General features: G+C 47.9%; 1 protein-coding gene across 2 annotated transcripts; it reads left to right on the top strand.

Moving 5' to 3' along the window:
* Window positions 1–1058: 1058 nt before the first annotated feature.
* On the top strand, window positions 1059–9600 carry LOC112313903 (zinc finger protein 547). Of its 2 annotated transcripts, none has more exons than XM_024570520.4 (3): window positions 1059–1270; window positions 6343–6469; window positions 7070–9600. In XM_024570520.4, exons 1-3 carry the CDS (start codon window positions 1256–1258, stop codon window positions 8329–8331), a joined length of 1404 nt encoding a protein of 467 aa, XP_024426288.2. In that variant the 5' UTR covers window positions 1059–1255; the 3' UTR covers window positions 8332–9600. The 2 variants fall into 2 exon arrangements, with proteins under 2 accessions (XP_024426288.2, XP_071076073.1); XM_071219972.1 differs by lacking the exon at window positions 1059–1270 and adding an exon at window positions 1642–1944.
* Window positions 9601–12215: the final 2615 nt, after the last annotated feature.

Genomic DNA, 12215 nt, shown 5'->3' on the forward strand with positions numbered 1-12215 from the left:
TTGAACACGTGGCCCAGCTGTCATAAAGGCATACAGGAGAAGGCATGTAATAAGTATCTCTTCTTTTAGAGAGCTTTCAGATTCTTAAAAGAAATGAAAACTAGCTCTGGCTGGTGTGACTTACCGGGTTGGGTGTTGTCCTGCAAAGCAAAAGGGCACCTGTTGAATTTCCCATCAGGGCACATGCCTGGGTTGCAGTTCCCACTCTAATCAGAGCGTATGGGAGAGACAGCCAGTCTATGTTTCCCTCTCACATCCAAGTTTCTCTCCCTTTCTCCCGCCCTTTCCTTCTCTCTAAAATCAACAAGCAAGTCCTTGGGTGAGGATAAAAAACAATGGAAAATACCTCAGATATGGAGTAATATATATCTGAATTAAAATGTGGCTCGCTAGATTGGAACACAATCACTGACTATATAGGCAGGAAAGACGTTTTCTGTGGGAACCAGAGACACAGAGTCACTCTGACTACTTCATGCCGCCTGTCATCCCGCCTTCAGTTCCCCATCACAGCCCTGTCTGGGGCATTTCCTTATTGTCCCTGACCGACCCTGTTGAAGCTCATAAAAACGACTCCAAAGCGTCAATATACTTTAGACAAACAAGATAGCCGACAGCGCTGAGGGAACAAGAGTGTCATCACCGTGTTGTGTGTTCCTTTCTACGAACAGCATTTGGAAACCGAGATTCTCCGAGTCTGAAATAACATGTTTCTAAACATTTCTGGAGAAAAAGAAAAAAATTCTGCGACGTTCCTGGACTACACGCCAAGGAAATCTACGTGGAACCTGTTTTAGAGCCAGCCAAGTCCGGCTCCGTTTGGACCCCGGAACACCGTTTCCAAGCGCCCCTCACAACGTCGCTCCACTAGCATCTACCGACCGCGACGACCTGCGTTCTGAAGCCGCCCAGGTAACGGCGTGGAAACTACGTTACCCAGAAGGTAGTGCGGAGACGGCGACTGACCAATGAGGGCTCACCGTGCGAGCGCATCGCATCGGGGAGGTGTCTCCGCGACTCGCTTTGGACGCACTGCGTGGGGGCGGGGCTTCAGAGGCCCGCTTGTGACGTGAAGCGATTTAAGCGCGCTCGGACCCACTTCGTGGTTCCGAGCGGCTTCAGTCTTGAGCTGCACCGAAGTGAATGGGAAGCGGGAGCAGAGGCGTCATCCCCGCCGCGCGGAGGTGTTCTTAAGACAGGACGGAGCCCTTTTATTACGGCGGCTCTTCCCTCATGCTGGTGGCAGGTCGCGCCAATGAGCCCGACTGAGGTGGGTGCTGTGTCCCCCTGGTCTCTGCCCACCACCTCCCCCGGCTCCCACCTCCGAGTCCGAGCGCGGATGGAGGGGCGCCGCTCAGGCCCGTGTCCGCGATGTGAGAACGGGGCAGCATTCCCTCGGAAGCACCTGAGTGCTGTGGAACCGGGGTCTCTATGTCCAGGGGACAGGGCGACGAGTGTCGCTTCGAGGGACTACCTGAGCGGCTGGAAGCCGTGGGAGTTTCTGAAGGGTCAGCGTTGCAGAGGGGCGTGTTCCGAGCTGGACGTTTCAATTGGGTCAAACCTTCAGGCCGGGGAGGTACGGGAGTTGACCCCTGGGGAGCGACAGTAGGGGCGGGACCAGGCTGGTAGAGGTCAGGGGCCATTTGATGAGATTCCGGAGACACTTCAACGTGCAAGGTTTCCTAATACATCCCACGTAGCTGTGAGCAAAAGTAGGGCGGGAAGGACCGTCCCAAGTTTTATTTATTTTGCCTGAGCATCTGAAAGTATGGAGGCGGGAAGCGAGCACAGGAAGTCCGTTTCAGGGAGATTATGAGTTGGATTTTGGACATGTCATCGCAGTGTTCCCGGACAGGAACCGACCCTGAGTGGGTCTGCCTAGGACCAGATGTGGATTTGGGGTTCTTGACTTCATATGGGAAAGCTTTCACAACGCGAGTCCAGGTAACTATGAGGGAACGTTTCTTAAATCTGGGAAGAGTGAGACAAGGAAGGGCTTAGGATAGAAGAAGCAACAAGCAAGAGCCTAGGCGGGGCTGCCTTAGCTCACTGGGACGCCAGAGAAAAGGGGGCTTTCGGGACAGATTCTGGGAGTTAGTCTGGGACTAGCTGCTGCTGCGCATTGCACCCGTGGTTGCAAGTCCTGTGGGGACCATTTAGAGTTAAGGAGACACGTACCTATGAAGAAACAACTGGGGGAAGAAGGGAAAGGGAGTGGTGCCCGCTACTCCCCAGAGGGGAGTTGTCCCCTTTTTCTTGGGACTTTTTGTCTCTTTCTTGCAGGTGGGAATCTTAGGGGAGATCTCAGGGGAGGGTTTCAGTAGACTATTCCTCAGTTCTCCAGGTGTTCCCTTTTAGGGTCAAGGTCTCCACTGATTAGTCAGTGGCAGAGCAGGGGTTCTTTGGTCCTTGCAGTTGGTTCTGGAATCACCCACCTGGTTTTGCTGCTTTTCTGGACCTGGAGCTGAAATACCACTGAGACCTGGATGTTATCTCTGGAGTGGTGACCTACTGTATCTGGCTGTAAATTTCTTAGTCAGTGTGTTCAGCTGTCTGTCTCAGTTTCCCCATTCCACTTGCCAAGGAATTTTCTTAGCTTCTTACTTTCCTGTCTTACTAAGATCTTACAAAGTCACTTGAGTATGTGGACTTAAAGTTCTGGAGGCCTGGAAAGGAGCCTGGGCTGGGACCCTGTGTGGCCTGTGGATCTCATTTCTTTTCTAAATTTTATTTATTGATTTTTGAAGAGAAAAACATTGATTTGTTGTTCCACTTATTTATGCATTCATTGGTGGATTCTTGTATGTGGCCTTACTGGAGATTGAACCTGAAACTTGGCATATCAGGATGATGCTCTAACCAGCTGAGTTACCTGGCCAGGGCCTGAGGTCCTTATTTCTGATGGACCCTGTGGACCCTCAGGAGGCCTGAGACTGAATGCAGGGCATAGAGGTTTCAGCATCCCAGAAAGGAGCATCTCTGGCATGGGAGGTATTCTGGGTGCCTGTAGAAGAGGACGCCTGGATGTGGGAAGTTGCTGGTCAGGATGGAGGTAGAGGCTTCAGGTGGTGGTAGAGACTTAACCCTGTAGGTCAAGGGATCCTGGGGGACAATTTCTGTGGAACAAAGAACAGCCAGGTCTGTGAGGCATATGTGCTCTAGACAAGGGCACTGCTGTATCCCAGTCCTCTACCCCTCAGGGCAAGAGGAATGAATGAGTGAGACAGTAAGGGACCTCTAAAGGTGCCCTTGAGAGGATCATGTAGCAGACAGGCTTCTTTGCTGAAAGGAAGAGAAGCTGACCTGCTTGTTTGGAGTCTTCCCTATAACTCAGTAAATTCGTAATGTATGAAACATTTGTTGATTAAAACAACAGTTAACCAGTATTCTTCTAAATATGTACACATAGGTAGGCAATTAGAAATGAACACATTTGCCCTGGCTGAGTGGCTTCAGTTAGTTGGCATGTTATCCCAATGCACAGGGATTTCAGGTTTGATCCTTGGTCAGGGCACATGCAGGAATCAATAAATGAATGCATGGATGGGTGGAACAACAACTGATGTTTCTCCCTTCCTATCTTTCTCTAAAGAAATCAATGAAAAATGTTTTAAATGAACACATTCAATAAATTGATCATGGCAACACTATAAAAATTGAAATGTTAGTTTACCTGTAGTATTTGCCAACAACAGAATATTATATATCACATCCTCTGAAAACCTTAAAAAGCAAGAAGAATGCAAATCCACATTTTCAAAACCCTATCCCTTCCCTTGCACTGAAAACATGCAAAATTGTTCATCTCCTGCCTGGACAGTTAGAGCTGACAAGTAGTGTGCACAATTTATGTTTTGATACTGTTATCAGCCCTATGAAGTGGAACAATTGTCCCCATTTTACAGTAACAGAGTTGGGGCTCAGGGCAATTCAGTCCTATGCATAGTCACACAGCTGATGCTAGTGGCACTGAGGTCAGAGGAACTGGTCAGGGCAGGGATGGTGGTCCAGCTCAGCTACAACAGCCACCTACCATGGTTACCCATCTTTCATGGCCCCCCACTTCCCACACATTCCCATGACTTTTGCAGAAAAGCTTATGGACCTGGCACAGGTGAGTGGAGGATGTACCGGACCTTCATCCCTGCTCTGTTATCAGCCCTGATGGTTTTGCCACTCTCATAGAAAGAATGGGGGTGTCGTGAGCTTCTTCACCTCTTTTTCTTTCCCTTGGGTCTGAAGTTCCTGTGGTTTCACCAAGGTCCGGGGTCTTGAACTCAGCCCCAAATTATATGGAGTGGTTCCCATTTCTTTCTTTCTTTTTTTTAATCATCACCCAGGAATATGTTTATTGATTTTAGAGAGAGAAACATCAATCAGTTGCTTCCCACATGCTCACCAACTGGGAATTGAACCTGCAGTCTTTTGGTGCATGGAACAATGCTCCAACTAACTGAGCCACCCAGCCAGGAGTGGTTCTCATTTCTGACAGCTGATGGGGTAAGATGTGGAAGGTCATCTTGGGCCCAGGATCCAGGATTTTCAAATGATTGCAAATGAGACTAAGCTGGAATATTATATCTGGCAGGATATGGAATGGTTAGGAGAGTGTTTGGGGCATAAGGACACAGTTACCAGGTCTAAAATTGCAACCTGAGGTCCGGGGTCTCAATCTGAGGGAAGTAGGAGCCAGGGAAAGTTTGGAGCAGAGGAGCCAGGAGATTTGACCCAGATTTTAGCAGGCTGCACCTAGGTACAGGATGGAGGAGATACTGTGGGGATGGAGGTGGAGGTGGAGGGACCCCAGAGGAAGTTACTGTGGTGGTGGCTGGGCACAGCAGGCTGTGGAGGGAGAGCAGAGGTTGCCTTCTGGATGTGTTCTGCATACAGCTGCCCCCATTTAGTGGCATGGAGAGTGAGGCAGCTGGAAGATGAGGTGGACGGGGGATTCAAGGATGGCCCGAAGGCTTTTGGCTTTCCATGGAAGGATGGCTATTCTATCTGTTGAAATGCAGAAGTCAGCAGAAGGAGGGATTTTCAAAGGGACTAGGAAGAGTTGGGTTTTGTTTCAGATGTCCCGGAGAGTCTGAGTGGAGGTGCCCAGTTGGCAGGTAGACACAGGTCTGGAGGTCAGGGGATGTGTTCAGGTTGCAGGCAGCCCCAACATAGTTGCTGGTGCGTGGATGGAAGTGTAGTTGTCCATCAGGTTTCGTTAGGTCATGGTGGCAGGGAGTGGATGGAGGAGGCCGAGGTTTGTCTCTGTTGGAAGCCTGGATGGTGGTGGTGGGCTTCACAGAGACAGGTGAGGAAGCAGGAGGTTTCCTATTTAAGGGAATAGGAGTTGGGGGTGCTTATGAGGGGCAAGGGCAGAGGAGTCTGAAAGGTTTCCAACGGAGTTGGGGATATAAGAGATGTCGCAGCATCTTCGTGAAGGAGGTCAGGTATCAGCTGAGCGCAGGGCTCTCTCCCTCTTTGGTCTCCCATATGTGGGAGTCACTCTTGGTGGGGCCTGCCTTGTTTCATTCAGGCTGGTAGATTAGTTGAGGTGAAAAAGGGTCAGCTAGGAGCACTGCGTGGTGTGGGAGAGGGCGGGGAGTTTCCTGTACTGGGCTTTGAATGAGGGTCGTGTGAGGAGAGGTTGTCTGTGACAGCTTGCAGGACAGCAATACAGTGGGGGAGGTCTAAGAGCTGTGAGCTCCTTGGGTTTGGGGTGCTGAGTGTGACACAGGTGACTGGGCCAGGTGGGGAAAATACACAGGGACCCTGGTGCTCTCTGGGGCTAGGGATCTTGGGAGTTCTGGGATGGGATGGGGCAAAATAGGATAGTGATTCCGTTTGTAAAACTGCCTGGATTTCATGTGCATGGTGGCATGTCGGGAGGCCATGGAAATGCCTGCAGTGGGCAGGTGGGTATTAGTAACCAAGTTGGGAACGTGGAGGGACCAGGTACGTAAAGATGTTCGGGACAGGACTGATGTGCATGTGAGGAGTGGTGTCATTGTTTAGCTCCAGGCCCTGACACAGGCCAAGTAAGGGAGAAAGAGGAGTTCAGGTTTTATTGTCTGGGGGGTGAAATCTGGGGGACTGCAGGATGATTTGCTGAAAGGAGTGGAGCCCCATTCCAGGCCCAGAGTTTAGATGATCTGCTCCCTCTACCACCTATTTTCACATTTGTTTTCATGTTATCTATCAGTGGTGATAAGGAGAGAACAGGCACGAGACCTGTATCTCTTCCACATTGGAAGTTAGTTGGAGGGCAAGAGGGATGGAAGTGTGGGGGGAAAGACTGAAGATGCTGGAGACAGAAGCTGCACATTGATTGAACTGCCCCCATTTTCACAGGGCCATGTGGTCTTTGAGGATGTGGCCATACACTTCTCCCAGGAGGAGTGGGGGCTCCTGGATGAGGCTCAGAGATGCCTGTACCACAGTGTGATGCTGGAGAACTTGGCACTGTTGTCCTCCATAGGTGAGGCCCTCACATCCACCCCAGGGTCCTGGGCTGGACTCTGTTCTTGTCCTTTCTGGGGGCAGCTCTGTCCTTCCTACCACGAGATCATGGGCGCTGCTTCCTCTTCTGGTATCTTCCAGTCTCCAGCTCCCCCGAATTTTGTGGCTTCCACCTCTCACCTGTTCCCTTCCACTACTCCCTTTGCAGTGCTCTTGACATTTGACCTACACTTAAGGTGCAATGACATCTGTGCATGTCCTTAAATAGTCCTAGAATACCAGCTACTGTGCCCTAGTCAGGCATGCCTGGGTCTGGACACAACCCACCTCACAGTGCTCACCAGTCACCAGCAGCCATGCTCTAGTTGAAAGCCATTTGCAGAGGAGTGACCTGCACACCCTGCTTCTCCTCTCCACCCTGTCCCTTTCTCGTGTCTTTCCCCATCAGGGCACTCCTGTCGTGAGCTCCCAGGCCAGCAGGTTTCCTCCCACTGTGTCTAGGCCCCCTTGCCTGTCAGCAGTCCCTTATTCCTGGGTGTCTGACACACATTTCTGATGAGCTGCCCCCTCCCCACTTCCCCCCTCAACATGCACTTCCCCGGCATTTGTCTGCTTACAGGTTGTTGGCCTGGAGCCCAGGAGGAGGAGGTCCCTTCAGGGCAAGGTGATTCTGTGAGAGTGTCACAGGTGCGGACCCCAAATCAAGATTCATGCACCCAGAAGTCTCATTCTTGGGAGATGTGTGGCCCACTCTTGAAAGACATTTTCCACCTGGATAAGCAGGACAGAACGCACCCTGATCAAGGCCTGTACACCTGTGGGGGAAAGAATCAACACCACAAGCAGCAAACTGGAGAGAAACTCTCTAGACGGGACAAGGCGAAGCCTTCATTCGTGGGGAACTGCGGAGTTCGCGTGACAGAGAGGACCTTGAGGTGCAGGGATACAGCCAGCATAGGCTGTTTCCAACAACAGGCTTCCCACGGTGTGGGGAAACCACACAGGGACACTGCAGGTAGAGAGGCCTTTCAAAATGGGCCAAACGATTACCAGTGCACTCATTGCGGGAACGCCTTCCTCTGTAAACATGTACTTGTTGACCATGAGAAAGTCAACACCGGAGAAAAGCCTTATGAGCACAGGGATTGTGGTGAGACTAGAAACTCCCACCTTGATCAGCACCAGAAAGTCAACACCGAAGCAAGGTTTTATGAGCACTCGGAATATGGAGTATTCTTTACACAGATATCGTGCCTCAATGACCAACAGAGAATTCACACCAAGCTGGGGCCTTTTGGGTGCAGCCAGTGTGGGAAGGCTTTCCTTACACTGTCCCAACTCGGTCACCAGAAAGTCTACTCTGGAGAAAGGCCTTACGTTTGCAGTGATTGTGGAAAATTCTTTAGGAACCATTCCATACTCATTAGACACCAGAGAGGTCACACTGGAGAGAGGCCCTACGAGTGCAGTGAATGTGGGAAATGCTTTGGGAACCGCTCCACACTCATTAGACACCAGAGAGGTCATACTGGAGAGAGGCCCTACGAGTGCAGTGAATGTGGGAAATGCTTTGGGAACCATTCGACACTCATTATACACCAGAGAGTTCACACTGGAGAGAGGCCCTATGAATGTAGTGATTGTGGGAAAACCTTCACACGCAAACATATACTTGTGCACCACCTGAAAATCCATAGTGGCGAGAAGCCTTATGAGTGCAGAGAATGTGGGAAAGCTTTCAGCCGCAAAGACAAAGCTGTTGAACACCAGAAAATCCACACTAGAAAGGAGTTACGTGTGCAGCGACTGTCAGAAATCCTTTCTGGACGGCTCCTCACTCATTATTCATTAGAGAGTTCACACCTGAGAAAGGCCTTATGAGTGCAACAGATGTGGGAAGTTCTTTTAGTACTGCTTCACACTCATTAGGTACCAGAAAATCCGCACTGGAGAAGGGCTTTATAAGTGCCACGAGGTAGAATACCCTTTAGTTTCGGCAAGTGCAGCTAACACGGACAGTTTTCAGGGTTCAGCTCCAGACTCACACACACCAGCTAGTTCATATTGCTGTGAGGTCGTATGAGAACAGCAGATAGGGGAACGACTTTTGATTACAACTGTGGCCTCATTAAACATTGTTGAGTTTACACTGGAAATGCCTTCTGAGTGCAAGGAATGCTGGAGAGTCTTTAGCCAAAACTCCCATTCACTTGACTCTGAAAAGTTCATACCAGAGAAAAAATTTATGAGAGCAGTAAGTAGGGGTTCAGCCAAAAGTCTGCTCCAATTGACATTGTAAAGTATGATTATATACTTATGGATTTTTATTGCATTAAAGTACACATACATGAGATTTGCTTAAGTATTTTAGTGTACTGTTTGATACTGTACAACATTCCTATTGTTCAGTGAATATTGAGAACTCTTCATCTTGCAAAAGTGAAACTGTGCATTAAATAACAACTTTGATCCTTCTCTTCCTGCAGCCTTTGACAACCTTTTTGTGCTACTCTGTCTCTTTGCATTTGACTGCCCTAGCTACCTCACATAAGAAGAATCATACAGTTTTTGTCCTTTTGTTACCTGCCATAATTTCAGAATTACCTTTCTTTTTAAGGCTGAATAAGACTTCATTATATATCTTTGTCATAATTTCTTTTTCCATTCATTCACCTGTTGATGGACACTTCCCTTGCTTCCACATTTTGGCTGTTGCAAAGATTTCTGCTCTGAAGATGTCTGCACAAATATCTCCTCAAGATCCTGCTTTCCATTCTTTTGGGTATATAGCCAGAAGAGGAATTGCAGGATCAAATGATAATTCTATTTTTAGTATTTTGAAGAACCCAGGAACTGTTTCCATCAAGGTCCACAAGAATTCCAGTATCTCCACATCCTCCTCAATCAATTTTTATTTTCTGTTTTGTGTTTAATAGTAGCTGTCCTAATGATTGTGAGGTAGTATTTTATTGTGGTTTTGTTTAACTTTTCTCTGATGACTAACGATTATGAACTTGGCCATTTGTGTATATTCTTTGTGCAAATGTTTAAATTTGTCCATTTTAAGATCAGGTTATTTTCTTACTGTTGGATTTAGCAGTCTTTATATAACCTAGATACTAACCACTTAATGAATATATAATTTATAAATGTTTCATCTATTCAAAAAGTTGCCTGTTCACTCTGTTGATCTATATTTACTTATTTTTAGAGAGAGGGGAAGGTAGGGAGGGAAACATCAATCAGTTGCCTCTCACATGCACCCCAACCAGGCACGTACTCTGGGTGCCCGCAACCCAGGCACGTACTCTGACAGGAAATCAAACTTATGACCTTTTGCTTTGTGAGATGATGCTCAACCAACTGAGCCACAGCAGTCAGGGCTGATAGTATTCTTTCATGCAGGAGCCCCCAACCCCGATTCTGGTCCATGGCCTATTAGGAACTGGGCTGCACAGCAGAAGGTGAGTGGCAGGCCAGTGAGTGAAGCTTCATATGTATTTACAGCCTTTGCCTATTGCTTGTGTTAGTACCTGAGCTATATCTCCTGTCAGATCAGCTGCAGCATGAGATTCTCAGAGGAGTACGAACCCTACTGTGAACTGAGCATGTGAGGGACCTAGGTTGCACACTCCTTAGGAGAATCTAATGCCTGAGGATCTGAGGTGGAGCTGAGGCAGTGATGCTAGCGTTGGGGAGTGGCTGCAAATGTAGATTATCATTAGCAGAGTTTGACTGCACAGAGACCATAATCAATTGCTTGCAGACTCATATCAAAACCCTATGAGTGAGTGGCAAGTAACATACATTCTGGATTAAAGTCATGGCAGAATATCTTGAGATTGCCACAAAAGCACTGAAAAGCTTTCTTCCATTTCCAGCATCTTTGTGAAGCAGGGTTTTCTGCAGTGACAGCAACCAAAACGAGATTAGGGAGTAAACTGGATATAAGCAACACACTTCGGTGTTACTGTCTCCCATCACCCCCTGATGGGACTGTCTGGTTGCGGGAAAACAAGCTCAGGGCTCCCACTGATTCTGCAGTATGGTGAGTTGTATAATTATTTCATTGCATATTACAATGTAATAATGATTGAAATACAGTGCACAATAAATGTAATGTGCTTGAATCATCCTGAAACCATTCACACACATACGCACACACCCTGGTCCATGGAAAAATTGTCTTCCACAAAATAGTCCCTGGTGCCAAAAAAGTTGGGGACCGCTGCTTTAATGCACAGAATATTGCAGTTTGATGTAGTACAATTGATCTGTTTTTGATTTTGTTTCCTGTGCTTCTTGTGTCAATGCCAAGAAGTTAACTGTTGGAAAGATTGCCTTCTCCCATTGGATTCTCTTAGCAGTCTTGTCAATTATCTGATCAAATATGCTGCCGTCATTTCTGGGTGATTTGTTCTGTATGTTGGTCTTTATGCCAGTACCATAGTGTTTTGATACATAGTTTTATGAAAATACTGCACTGATCCAGTTCTGCATTCCTGGCTTGATGCTGGTCATTTTCCCTTTTGGGGCGGCTGATTAAGTGCATACCCACAACCACTGTCCTTATGATGGACTCAAACTCTGGACTGGTATGTACCATCCCTCGTGTATCAGAGCCAGGTACAGGCAACTAGGGACAGACCCTGTGCTCCTGAGCCCATGAAATTATTCAAGTGAGGCCATCCCTAAAGAGCCTGGGAAACCTAGCTAGCATTGGGTCACCTCCTCTGCGTAGGGTGCCCCTGCCCCCTACAGCTCCAGGTTACTTGCAGTGTCAGCCTGCATGACCTGCTCTATGGCCCAGCCTAATGTCCTCATCTCATTCCAAGCCCTAAGTACCCTAGTGTCATTATGCTGTGTCCAGTCATCAAGAATCTTTAAGTTCTATAAGACAACTCTGAGACTATTACAATAGTCATTACTAGGTAAGGTCCTCACACCCACTCCACTGCCCAGGGTTGGGCATTATTTTTCTCCCTTCCCTCCAGGACGCATATGGATTTACTACGTCCAGGCAAGGGGTACTAATTCCTTTTCTGGCATATTGTGGGTGCCAGGGCTTGGCTGTGTGCAGTGCACAGCCTGTGCTGAAGCACCCCATCCTCTGTTGATCAGAAGCCTTGCAAGATACAGCTGAGGAGTCAGAAACCTCAAAGTTTGTCAAAGAAATCCCAGTGGCCTCTTTTGTAACCTGTCAGTTTAAGCTTCCTGCAGCCTGTTTAGCAAAGCAAAATGAATGAATGCCAAGGCAGCAACATCGTGGAGTAGCTTAGCTATACACTTGACACCCTATAAATGAGAGGACGGGCACACCACAGAGGCCCACATGAAACTGTTACATGCAGGGAAGAGCACGTGGGGGAGGAACTAGGATTATGCCTTTATGACTAAAGTGCGTGGAAGTACCTAGGTGGGGACATCCCCTATTAGGAAATGAAAACACACAATCATAGTTTGTTTTAGGGATGTTTGTAATATGAGTTTTGAGAGCCTGTGAAACTGACAAGCACATCTCTGACTTAGTTTGGCCTTGTAAGGTGAATATGGTAACCACTGCACTATAAAAACACCTTAGTTTGGCCTTGTGATGAATGAATACTAAATACACAAATACTAAATCTGAGAAAAACAACAGTCCTGTATCCACAGAGCAACTGGAAGCTACGGTTGTGCCTGAAACCCAGTAGGTGCTCACTGAACATTTTTTTTGTGGGGGCTTTGAGATTTTATTGGATTGTAATTGGAATAAAAAAGGATGG

Source organism: Desmodus rotundus, chromosome 12, assembly GCF_022682495.2.
Source record: "Desmodus rotundus isolate HL8 chromosome 12, HLdesRot8A.1, whole genome shotgun sequence".
NCBI lineage: Eukaryota > Metazoa > Chordata > Mammalia > Chiroptera > Phyllostomidae > Desmodus > Desmodus rotundus.

Excerpts from the sequence above, each read along its gene's own strand:
- LOC112313903 (XM_071219972.1), top strand. The coding sequence starts at position 1,813 with ATGAGTTGGATTTTGGACATGTCATCGCAGTGTTCCCGGACAGGAACC. Across the intron at positions 1,945-6,342 it reads CTTTCACAACGCGAGTCCAG|GGCCATGTGGTCTTTGAGGA; the intron begins GTAACTATGAGG and ends CCATTTTCACAG. Across the intron at positions 6,470-7,069 it reads GGCACTGTTGTCCTCCATAG|GTTGTTGGCCTGGAGCCCAG; the intron begins GTGAGGCCCTCA and ends GTCTGCTTACAG.